Source organism: Eutrema salsugineum, unplaced genomic scaffold, assembly GCF_000478725.1.
Source record: "Eutrema salsugineum unplaced genomic scaffold, Eutsalg1_0 scaffold_7, whole genome shotgun sequence".
Taxonomy (NCBI): domain Eukaryota; kingdom Viridiplantae; phylum Streptophyta; class Magnoliopsida; order Brassicales; family Brassicaceae; genus Eutrema; species Eutrema salsugineum.
In genome coordinates this window covers 6048-18775 of record NW_006256486.1, presented here as the reverse complement: position 1 = coordinate 18775, position 12728 = coordinate 6048, and the positions used below count along the sequence as shown (strand labels likewise).

General features: G+C 37.9%; 1 protein-coding gene across 4 annotated transcripts; it reads left to right on the top strand.

Moving 5' to 3' along the window:
- The first annotated feature begins 639 nt into the window (after positions 1-639).
- Positions 640-10643, top strand: LOC18010520 (transcription elongation factor SPT6 homolog). Of its 4 annotated transcripts, none has more exons than XM_024150587.1 (21): positions 640-1601; positions 1700-1792; positions 2365-2533; positions 2744-2804; positions 2905-3052; positions 3130-3277; positions 3372-3624; positions 3722-3919; positions 3992-4099; positions 4172-4534; positions 4607-4705; positions 4792-5571; positions 5904-7235; positions 7330-7539; positions 7621-8023; positions 8307-8568; positions 8735-8887; positions 9595-9716; positions 9806-9905; positions 9985-10082; positions 10358-10643. In XM_024150587.1, exons 1-16 carry the CDS (start codon positions 890-892, stop codon positions 8501-8503), a joined length of 5274 nt encoding a protein of 1757 aa, XP_024006355.1. In that variant the 5' UTR covers positions 640-889; the 3' UTR covers positions 8504-8568; positions 8735-8887; positions 9595-9716; positions 9806-9905; positions 9985-10082; positions 10358-10643. The 4 variants fall into 4 exon arrangements, with proteins under 4 accessions (XP_024006355.1, XP_024006352.1, XP_024006354.1 ...); XM_024150584.1 differs by having other exon boundaries at positions 3127-3277; XM_024150586.1 differs by having other exon boundaries at positions 3127-3277; positions 9985-10094.
- The last annotated feature ends 2085 nt before the right edge of the window (positions 10644-12728 follow it).

Sequence of the window (12728 nt, the reverse complement as noted above, 5' to 3'; positions counted from 1 at the left end):
CTCCGCAGGCACGAATAGGACAGAATAGGACAGGAAACCGTGCTGTTATAAAACCCAACAAATGTACATTAACTAAAAAATTTTCTTTTTGTAAGATTAAGTAGATTTTTGTTATTAATAGAGAAAATTATACATAATCTCTTTTTTTATATTTTTTTTGGAATTTTTTGTGTTATTAACACAATACATACATTTAAAAAAATATTTTTTAATTTACGACAAAAAAAGAAATATTTTTATTTTGAGTGTTGATTTGGCATGTTTTAATTGATCTAACGATTATTTCAAAACAATCATAATTTCTAAAACGCAGGAAAAAAAAGTTCTCTGTAATAAAACCCAACAAATGTACATTAACTAAAAAATTTTCTTTTGTAAGATTAAGTAGATTTTTGTTATTAATAGAGAAAATTATACATAATCTCTTTTTTTATATTTTTTTGGAATTTTTTGTGTTATTAACACAATACATACATTTAAAAAAATATTTTTTAATTTACGACAAAAAAAGAAATATTTCTTAATTTTGAATGTTGATTTGGCATGTTTTAATTGGTCTAACGATTATTTCAAAACAATCATAATTTCTAAAACGCAGGAAAAAAAAAGTTCTCTGTAATAAAAACTTTTCATCGCCTTTTCCATCTTCTTCGTTTCAGGTTTTTTCTCCTCGCTTCAGAGAGAAACCACACTGGTAAGCCTCTGCCTCTCCAAGCGAGCCCTTTTTTACTCCCTTAGCTCATTCGCGTCGCTTTTTGAGAAACCCTAGATTCGCGAGAACCTTCTTCTTCCCCTTCTCTTCGCAAAATCAGAATCATAGTTACAAGCTGCGATTTCAGTTTCAGGGTTTGTTTCCGCGTCATCGTACATCTAATTTCTTGAATGAATCATGGCAAGGAACGCTATTTCTGATGAAGAAGGCATGCGCACAAACCCTAATTTCTCTGTGTGTAATGCACGCCGTAATAGGGTTTCTTCCTGTAACGTGATGAATCGCGAAAGCCCTGATGACGATGATGAAGAAGACGACATTGGTGAAGATCTCGAAGACTTAAAGCGTGACTGTATGGTCACCGAGGCCAATTCCGATGAGGTCAAAGCGAAATCCTGTTCTGTTGGAGCCGATGGAGGCGGCGGCGGCGGAGGAGGGATACCGTCGGATTCCGAGAACGAAGACGACTTGGAGATGCTTCAGAAGCTTAAGAGCAAATATGCCTCGTCGATGGGATCTAGAAGTGGTCCTCCCATGTGTTTTTCAGTGCCCTCGGATTCCGAGAACGAAGACGACTTGGAGATGCTTCGGAGCATAAAGAGCCAATTAGCCTCGTTGGAGCGATCGAGAAGTGGTCCTCCCATGGCTTTTTCAGTGCCCGAGAACGAAGACGACTTGGAGATGCTTCAGAGCATTAAGAGCCAATTAGCCTCGTCGGAGGGCTCGACAAGTGTTACTTTTTCAGTGCCCCCGGCTTCCGAGAACGAAGAGGACTTGGAGATGCTTCAGAGTATTAAGAGCCAATCAGCATTGTCGAGTGACGCGTGCGTTCCGGATAAATACGACGACGAAGATGATTCTTTTGAAACCATAATTTCTGATGAAGAAGGCATGTGCACAAGCCCTGATTTCTCTGTGTGAAATGCACGCCGTAATAGGGTTTCTTTCTGGTTTGTCTAACGGGTTGAGTTTTCCTTCTCCGCGCAGATGATCATGAGCTCGAAGACGGGGAGGTTGAGCCGGTTCATGGAGATCCAGTTGACAACGCCGACAACGATGATGAAGATGAAGATGACAAAGGTAAGCGCTTTGTCCTAGATTTTGGGCTTCTCTGAGTGGAATGGGTGTTCTTTGTTTCTGTTGTATTGAATATTCCCTCAGTTTCTTTTTTTCTCTTTTGTGTCTAACAAATCTCTATCTAAAAACCATATAGTGTAATTGCATTCAAGGAAAATAGTGGTACGGCTTGGTTAAAGAGAAAAAGTGCATGCAGTTCTCTGTCTTAAGATCGATTAAGTTGCTCCATTACTGGATGCAGTGTCTGCATTTGGCAACAGGAAAAAAAGAAGAAGATAGGAACTCATTGTTGGATGAGCCGATGAAAACAAAGTGAATGAACAAATGTGTTTGTTCTTAGATGTTTATCTGCTGGAAATTTTTCTCCTTCAACCACTTCTTGTTTATATGGTCTCTGTCTCATGTGGATACTTGATTTATAATGTGGTTCTCTAGTCTTCATGGTTTATATATATTAATGAGTTTCACATTTCTCTCATTTTGGGTTTGAGTCAGTTGGGTTTTTTCTAGTCTTTTGCAATTAGATTCAAGCTAGTTTTGTTCCATGATGTGCGAACCGCATTTCTGTCTTGTAGGTGAGGATGAGTATGAGAATGATGGGTTCATAGTGAGTGATGAAGAAGAAGAAGAAGAAGAAGAAGAAGAAGAAGAAGAAGAAGAAGAAGAAGAAGAAGAGGAGGAAGAAGAAGAAAAACAAGATAGTGATGGGGAGACGCAGAAAAAAAAGAGGAAACGAAAGGAAAAGTAAGTATTCTTTCCCTACTTGCTCTCGTTCATCTTTTGTAACTTGCAAAAAACATAATGTTTGTGTGGACCTGCAGGACACATTTGAGAAATTGTTCCCTTAAATCACCGTAGTGCTTATTTGTAGTTTTCATTTGCATTGTCTGTTATAAGTATATAGCAGGGTTTGTTATCTTTCTGATTAACCTTCCACGATGATGATTTTAATAGGGACGATCTTGATGAGGATGATTATCTGCTTCTGCAAGATAACAACGTCAAATTCGAAAAGGTTAGTCATATTTGTGCATAACTATTCCAGATTATGTACATACATTAAAATATACTTGCGGTTCTAATGCATATTGTTTTTTCTTCTTGTATCATGACAGAGGAAGTACAAGAGGTTGAAGAAAGCTCAAAGGGAAAGTGAAAATGGTCAGGGGGGATCATCTGATGATGAGCTTGATGGGAGAGGTGGAGCTGGAAGAAGTACTGAGGACAAGATCAAAGACTTTTTGTTTGATGATGATGTTGATGGTATATTCTCTCTAGCTTTGTGATATTCTTATTTGGACTCTCGGCACATAGTTGATTTTGTACTTTGTGTCTAGTAGATCTGCCTGATGATGTAGGCGATGAGGAAGATTTAGCTGATGATTTAGGCGATGAGGAAGATTTAGCTGTGGAAGAAGATGTAGTTGGTAGCGAGGATGAAATGGCAGATTTCATCGTAAATGACGATGAGAAAGGTCATCCTAGGAGGTGCAGATTTTTCTGTTTTTTAACCTCTCTTGTGATCTTATAGGTGTCTTATGTCACGTATAATTTTTTCTGATTCAAATCAACTTATTTGCAGTGGAGACGCAGGTAAAAAGAAAAAGAGATATAGGCAGGGATCAGATGTTAGTGCTATGCGAGAGGGTAATGAAATCTTTGGTGGCGCTAATGCGTTGTTAAGGCGCAAAAATCGTTTGGCATCTAGCGAACCAAGTGAACCAAGTGTGCAAAGAAGGCTGGAAGATAATACTGAACCAAGTGTCCTTGAGGAGAAGTACATGACAGGGAAAGATGAGGAAATCTGCCAACTTGATATTCCTGAGAGAATGCAGGTGCGCTCTCTGCTATAATTTTTCCTATACGACCTTATGGTCTAAATGTTATTTGGTGTTCATGGGTGGATTTAAGATATCTTGTCAATTTTGACAGATATCTGAAGAAAGCACTGGAAGCCCTCCAGTAGATAAAACTAGCATTGAAGAAGAGAGCAATTGGATACATGCTCAACTTAGTTCTCTAAAAAAGGATTCTGATGGACAAAGACTTCACAATTTTGAAGGACTTTTCTCGGTTAACAAGGAGGATATTGCAAAATTTTTGGAGCTACATCATGTGCAGAAATTAGAGGTTTTGATCACTCTAATTAGATTTATAATTTAACAGCTCGTTCTTTATTAATTTTTTCCTTCTATCCTCCAGATACCATTTATAGCTATGTATCGAAAGGAACAATGTCGCAGCTTGTTGGACTCTGCTGATGTCGATGACCTTAATATAGAGAAGAAACCTGAGACCAAGTGGCATAAGGTTAACCGTTTTCCTGGAGAAACAATAAGTACTCATGTATTGTGGATTAACGTAAAGTCTTTGCCAATGTAGGTCTTCTGGATGATTCAGGACTTGGATAGAAAGTGGCTCCACATTCGAAAAACAAAAAGCAGGTTGCTTTGTAGCTGTAATCGTTTCAAAGGAGAGCCTGCCAATGGTGAAACTACCGTAGATCAGGATCTGCTAGATTCAGTTATTAGTTATCTGAATTTGGCAGAAACAGAAAGAGAGGTTGAGGACGCGAGAAAAAAACTCAACTTGCATATTTCTGCAAATGAATTTCAAGGGCAGTACAAGAGGCCGCCGATGAAACCAGGCTGTAGCATCTACATGAAAGCGGGGCTCCGGGAGATTTTAAACAAATTTGGGTGTAGTGCTGAGAAATTGGGACTTGCATTGTGCCAAGATATACTGGTCAGTGTGACTTTATATTGTTTTTCTGCATGTTGTTCTGATATGCAAATTTTGATTCTTATTGGATTGCAGGTTGAAGAGCTGGAGGATGCAAAGGAAACACCAGAGGAGATGGCATCGAACGTAATGATTGAAAATCCTCAAGCTGTTCTTGAGGATGCACGGCGTATGGTACATTCTGCAGCAAAATAGAATTCAATACCGCAAGTACCTCTCTTATAATCAAGGCTGAGATACCTTTTATTTTTCTCTGTCAGGCAGCATTTGAGATAAGTCACGAGCCATCAGTCAAAAAGTATGTCCGTGGCATTTATATGGAGAATGCAGTCCTCTCGACTGTTCCAACAGTACTTGGGGAGAATGTAATAAAGTATGGCGATGATTGTCATGGGGTTAGGTGGTTAGATGAAAAGCCATTGAGCAAGTTTGAGGATGCGCAGTGGCTTCTCATTCAGAAGGCAGAAGAGAAGAAACATCTTGAAGTAACCTTCGAGCTACCTAAGTGTCACAAGGATAGACTATTTAGCCACTTCAGTAAGCACTATCTTAGTGTTGCTGGTTGTAAGTATGCCGAACTCTGGAATAAGGAAAGAACATTGATACTTAAAGAGGCTCTGGAAGAAATCATTTTGCCATCAATGGTAGCAGAAGCAAGATGCTTGCTAACTAGCAGAGCGAAGAGTTGGTTGCTTTCAGAGTATGGACAGGCTTTGTGGAACAAGGTGTCTGCAAGGTCATACCCAAAGAAACGGAAGGACATTAACTCAGCTGAGGAGGCTGCACCGAAGGTCATGGCATGTTGGGGAGCTGGAAAGACACCAAAAACGTTTGTGATGCTGGATTCATCGGGAAAGGTGCTTAAAGTGCTTGATACTGGATCCCCCTCACTGCGATCTCAAAATGTCAACGGCCAGCAACGTAGAAAGAGTGACCAGGAACGTGTTTTAGAGGTTATGATGGACCACCAACCGCATGTTGTGGCTTTAGGAGCTGTCAATGATTTTTCTCTTGCTCGGCTGAAGGGTTATTTGTTAGAGGTAAGGATCCATGTGCCATAAATTTTGTTCGTTAACTCATGCTTATGCAACATAATTTTTTTCTGAAAAACCTTGTTCACCGATTTACCTAATTAGTTCCAAAGTATCTACTCTGTAGTGTCCTAGATTGTATATTTATCATCATTACTGTCAAAATCGCTATACCTTTTTCAAGTTTGACTGGCTCAATATCTACTCTGTAGTGTCCTAAATTTTGTATTTTATCATTAGTACTGTCAAACCCGCTATACCTTTTTCAAGCTTGACTTCCGGAAAGTGATGATGTATATGTCATCGAATAAGTTGAATTTCTGCTTATCGTTTTATATCAGGTCATTACCCGGATGGTAAAGGAAAAGCCAAGAGATGTTGGACATTGGTTGAATGGTTTAGACATTGTTGTTGTGAACGAATCGCTTCCAAGGCTATATGAAAATTCTCCAATCTCAGATCAACAGCTACCTCAGGAGTCTGCGCCCGTGAAACGTGCAGTTGCTCTTGGACGCTATTTGCAGAATCCACTAGCAATGGTCGCGACTTTATGTGGTCCACACAGGGAAATTTTGTCTTGGAAGGTTCATCCTTTGGACTACCTGCTTCAGGATGATGAGAAGTATGGAATGGTTGAAAAAGTTATGGTTGACATAGCTAACCAGGTTGGCATCGACATTAGTTTGGCAACTATCCACCAGTGGCTTTTCTCTCCTTTACAGTTCATTTCTGGACTTGGGCCTAGGAAAGCTGCATATTTGCAGAGGTCGCTTGTACGAGCTGGTTCGAGATTTGTCCGCAAAGACCTGTTAGAACATGGGCTTGGTAAAAAAGTTTTTGAAAATGCAGCTGGTTTCTTGCGCATCCAGAGGAGTGGGCTGGCTGCTAGTAGTAGTTTTGATGACACTCGAATACATCCCGAGTCATATGGTCTTGCACAAGAATTGGCGAAGAATTATTATATATATGATCATGATGCTATAGATGATTCCAGTGTTGATAAGGATGCGATTGAGATGGCAATACAGCATGTGAGAGATCGGGGAGCCTCTTTGAGAAAAGATTTCCTTGATGAGTATCTTGCAAGCCAGAAGCTGGAAAATAAGAAGGAAACGTGCAGTAATATCATGAGAGAATTAAGCTGTGGTTTCCAGGATTGGCGGATACGGTTTAAAGATAGTTTGGAAGTCATGATGATCTCTGGCAAAATTAAAGGTAACCTAAATTTTTTACAGAGGTATGCTAGAGACGAAGACAGAATTGTAAATGCCAAGCTGAAATTGCGCTGTGGAAAAGCCATATGTGAATTAGCTTCCGGGTCTATAGTAGATTCTGGGTCTATGAAGGATGGTTTCTCAGATCTTGGGAGAGAGATTGTTGAGATGTCGGACCGACTGAAAGAAGGTGAAATTGTATACTGCAAGATGGGACTTTTTAAGAAAGAGTATCCAGCAAAAAGGGAAAAAGAGAATAGATATGAACAAGTGCTCTTTCTTTGGAAAGAGACTGAGTTTAGAAACAACATGCACCAACAGAATCGGGATCCCTATTACCATGTGGATACAAACAAGTTAACTCGAAAAGTAAAGAAGGTGAGAAAGTATGATGATATAAAGACTCGGATGACAAACCATCCTTCTTTCCAAAACTTCACTGCTGACAAAGCAACAGAGGTATGCCAGGATCTTAATAGTTTTGTTTTTTTGCTGTCACTTTTTCTTTTTTAAAGAAATCTGTGTTTAGTCGTTTGTGCTTATGATCTTGCAGTACTTGTCTGACAAAGATTATGGAGCATATGTTTTTCGTCCAAGTTCTCGAGGATATTATTATTTTATGCTGACGCTAAAGATTTATGATGGAGTTTACGTTCACAAGGAGGTCATTGACTCTGGAAAAAGAAGTAACAGTTTTCCAGACATATGTTGTATCGGGCAAACCCTGATAATTGGAGAGGACACCTTCCATGATCTAGATCACGTACGCATCCTAGGTTTTTTATAATTTTCTTTTACTTTTGTATCTTTGGAACTAATGTGATGCATTATGTCATAACTGCAGGTAATCGATGAATATGTCAACCCTCTGGTCTCTCATCTCAAGACCCTGATTAAGTATCGGAAGTTTCGAAAAGAGACAAAAGCAAGAATAGATGAGCTTCTAAGGATCGAGAAGGGTGAAAATCCTGAAAGGATAGTTTACTGTTTTGGGATTTCTGATGAACATCCAGGCACCTTTATACTGTCTTACATAAGAGACAGACATCCACATCATGAAGATATTGGTTTATATCCCAAGGGATTTAAGTTCAGGGAAATGATGTTTGAAAACATTCACAAGTTGGTGATATACTTTCATAAGCATATTGATGACCGTGGCTCTTTTGGAGGAGGTGGTTGGGGTGGTTCTCAGAGTGAAGGAGGCTGGAAAGGAAACTCAGATCGCTCATCTGGACCAAGACCAGGTAATCCTTTCAAAGTTGGTTCGTAACTTGCACAGAATGTTATATACTCTTATACTTATGATAAGCAAAAGTATAAACCCATACAACACACAATGTCGTGTGGTTCTTAATTTTCACAGGATGGTTTGTGCGCTCATTATTCGACTTTCTCTTTTTTTTTTTTTTGGTCAACTATCGACTTTCTCAAGTTTTTGTTTTAATTTAAAATTCCGGCAACTTTTTTTTTTGGTCAACTATTCGACTTTCTCAAGTTTTTGTTTTAATTTAAATTCCGGCAATCTAGATTTTGGAGCGCCAATACCGTTTGGTGGTCGTGGTCAAGGCGGTTGCTACAGAAACGGTGGAGCGCCAATACCGTTTGGTGGTCGTGGTCAAGACGGTTGCTACAGAAACGGTGTGGGAAGGGGTGATGGACATCCAAGTGGAGCGTGGTCAAGGCCGGTGTCATTGCGACGGAGGGTTGCATCGGAGGGGTTATAACAGTGTCAGACAAGACGTTACTGGAGAAGCAAGCTGGGTGAAGACGAAGGCGTCTTGTGGAAGAGGTATTATATAAATACTGAAAGCCTTTTTTTTTACTGCTTGTCTTTAAGTCTGTACTTTTTCTCATTACAAAAGGTTACTTTTAAAAACTTTTCCAAGTTTGAACTTCTTTATAGTTGCAATATCAGTAGCAGATCCAATTTTTCTTCTTGCCTCTGGGTTTTGCAGATTGTGGAAAAGCTTCTCAGGACAGCTGTTGCGGAAGCTGATGTAGCTGTTCGCAAGTCTATCTTCGTTTCTTTATATGGCAACCACTGTTTCGATGATTATCTAGCACAGGCTGATAGTTTGACAGCCATTTTCGCTTCCTTAAAGGATGAGGTATGGATATCTTATTTGTTTCAATAAAGTAGCATATGTCATACGATAATTCTATTTTGTTACAGATCTTTTAGTTGCCTCTGTTGGGTGTATGTTTTAAGCAGCTCCATACCAGCTGAGAATTGTATCGATATCGATACCGTAGCTGCTATTTTTGACGACATGATACCATTATTCTGGAAAAGTGATGATACTTCTGTTTTTTAGTTATTTTATCTTTTTGTTCCCGTTTATGATATGATCGTATAGTATCTCGAATGCCACCATTGCCATGCTATTTGACATCTATCTATCGTGGACTGATTATTCCTTGGACCTACCTGTGACTTTCGGATGAGTTGCAATTGTATTGCTTTTTGTAATTCAGTTTTGGTGGGTTCATGAAGTTAGTTACTTAATTACCCCCTCACAACAGAACTTTTGGATAGCAAGACTTAGCTGGACTTTTGGTCGACTAATTAGCCTTTATTGTGTCACAGTCTTATCTAACTAAGTTGTACTGGAAAACTGCAGCTGAGTATATACTTAGTTGAATGAATTGTGGAGGAAATGCATGTCTTATGTGGTGGATGAACAAAATGCATACGTGTGACACCCCTGTTAACTTAATAGAGTGCCTTGCTTATGTTTCACTCCACCTGCCTACTTTTTCTGTTTAGTTAATGGAGCCGTTTCAGTTCATATATTTGAATATCTCTGTTCAACAGGACCTTGATGTCCGAGAATATGCCATCTCAGTTGCTGGGAGGTTATCCGAAAAAAATCCAGCATACGTTCTTCCAGCACTTCGTAGCCATCTGATAAAGCTGTTAACCTATCTTGAACTGAGGTAACTGCAAATTTCTTTGGTTCTTATATGAAGATATGTTTCCTATTATCCAGTATCTGTTGCATTAACTTCAAGTGTAATGTCAGCAGTGCAGTTAACAAGTGCAGAGAAGAGAGTACGAAGCTCCTTGGTTGTTTAGTTCGAAATTGTGAACGGCTCATTCTTCCATATGTGGCTCATGTGCAAAAAGTTAGATTTGTATTCTCTTCACTTCTTAGATAATATGACTATTATTGTAGCTCACGGGGTTGTATTTCTTTTATTCTAGGCATAGGCACTTGTTGCAAGACTTAGTGAAGGAACTGGAGTAAATGCTAACAATTTGTTACTGGAGTTCTCGTAACAGTTGGGGATCTTGCAAGAGTGGTACGCTGAAATGTAAATGTGCTACATTTGCAGTTTCTCTATCAAGTGTCGATCAAATGTAATTGTGCTTTCGTAATGCGTGGAATTTGCATTCTGATTTTGACTCTTCCCAGCTGTACTGGCAAAGCATATTTCAAAATTTTAATGGCCTAGCCAGTATCTAATATCTTGTCTTCAAGTTGACAGAGTGATGACACTTATTTCCTGTGTAGTTGTTATTTGTTGAATTTGGCTAAGACATTCCTCTCCTGTTTTTTTTCCCGTTGCTTGCTCAGGGTGGCTTGGCAATGAGATAATACATTCCTGAGCTAATGCCTTGCTTTAATGGATGGAGCTGTGTAGCAAAACGTGAGGTGGCTGTTTCTACCCTTGGTCAAGTTGTTCAAAGTACAGGGTGTGGGACAGACTTTTTACCTTCTTTTAGGAACTAAAATTCGTTTTTTGAATAATTTTACTAGGTGATTTTGAACATGCTAAAATTTCTGTAAAATATGAAAACATTACGATCTTAATTGGTGAACACCTGGTTCGACTAGATGGAGATACTGGATTGCAAGTAAATATTTGACATGAACAAGGTGCTTCTGTTTCTTCTAATTGGCTTGCTAGAAGCCTGAGCTATTCTTAGGCTGTTGCTCGATATCGTATGTCAGAATGGGTTTATGTTTATCCTTTGAACTACTAGAAGAAAGATCGTTATCCCTAGCCACTTCTCTATCCGCGGCAGATCTTTGTGATGGTTTCTTGTTCGTCTTACACGCAATGGCCTACTATTCCTGGCGATGGATTATTACCCTAGTTTTTATGTGTTGGAACTTGCGATTTCTTATTATTCTATCTTCATCGTGCAGAGAGGATTCATTTACCACTACCTAGTATATCGTGCTGCTTAGATTTAAGCAACTGTATTGTTGATATTGATGAAGTTGTAGACATACTTGTAGATAGTAGGGTGATCAACTTGCATGTTGCATTGCTTTGGACATGGTTTCATGTGCTATTTTAGAAAAAGTCTTAGGAGGATTAGTTTCATTATTTACCGTATTTACCAATTAAATCAAATTCTCGTAGGGATTTGATTCCAGGACAATTTTTCAGAGGGTTGAGTTCCTAATCGTCCCCGTTTCTCTGAAAAATTGAGATCTCACCAGGGTTACTCTACCTATTTATAGCGTCTATAGAGTATTGTTGAATTACTTGTTAAAAAGTAATAAATATGCAAAATAACTTTCAAATATAGTTTATTAAATATTAACACAGAGCTGGAGTTAAAGACCACTTCCAATGAGAGGATTTTAGAAGAAGATCTTACATTGTATGTATAGAAAATAATAATTAAATATTATAGAGGTTTTTAAAATAGGAGAGAGAGTATCCAAAGTCTCTTGTTTCAGAAACTCTCTTTATACATTTAAAGACTCTTCTCTTCATTTTTTACATAATTTCATTCTATATTATTGTTTTGAGAACTCTTACACTGTTTTTAACATTCCATAGTTGGAGATGCTCTAAGTAAAGCTTTAAAAAGAGTAAGAGGGATTAGTTTTATGATTTACCCCATTTATCGAAAAAATCAAATTCTTGCCGGGGTTAGGCCATTGTTTTCGGGATAATTTTGAAATTTTAAGTTTTCTTGTTTTAACACATAGACGCATCCTCTATGGGTTATAGGAACTAGATCTAGATCATGTAGGTTTGAGTCCCTAATTGCCCCATCTTCTCCAACAAATCAAGATCTCATAGGAGTTAATCAACCTATTTATGGCATCTAAAGAGTTTTGTTGAATTACTTGTTAAAAAATAATAAATCAGCCAAATAATTTTCAAATATAGTTTATTTATTAGGTATTTTAGATATAAACTTAGGAGGATTAGCTTCATTATTAAACACCTAAAAGCCAAATTCTCGTAAGGGTAGTCCACTGATTTCATGACAATTATTTAAATTTAAGTTGTTTTTTGTTCTAATACATAGACATATCCTCCAAGGATATATGAACTATACCACATAGGTTTGGGTCCCTAATTATACTTGCTTTTTAAAAAAATCGAGATCTCATAGGAGTTATTCCATCAATTTCTACGAGAATTGGAGAAGTACCCCTATGAGATCTCGATTTTTCAAAACTTGTTTAGTTATCCTGTTTTAATACATTTGTATTTGTCTTTAATTATTCAAAAAGTTATCCAACCGATTAACGATCAATATAGAGTTTTAAAAAATACTGATTAAAAAGTAATTAATGTACCAAATAACATTCAAAATAGTTTATTTATACAAAGTTTTGAATTTAGGGTTTAAGGTATAGAAGAGTTAGAATGTGGTTAAATGTTTTAGAATTAAGATGCCAAATAACATTCAAAACTTGTTTGGGTGTGTATACAAATTTAAGAATTTAGGGTTTAGGGTTTAGGGTTTAGGGTTTAGGGTTTAGGGTTTAGGGTTTAGGGTTTAGGGTTTAGGGTTTAGGGTTTAGGGTTTAGGGTTTAGGGTTTAGGGTTTAGGAATGTGGTTAGTTTTTATTAATCTAGAGGTAGAATGTAATGAGGTACTTTAAAAATAGAGCGACGAGAATTATTTTCTTTATTTACTATATGTATTAAAAATTTTAATATTTTTTTACGGATTAATTCACTAATTACGAG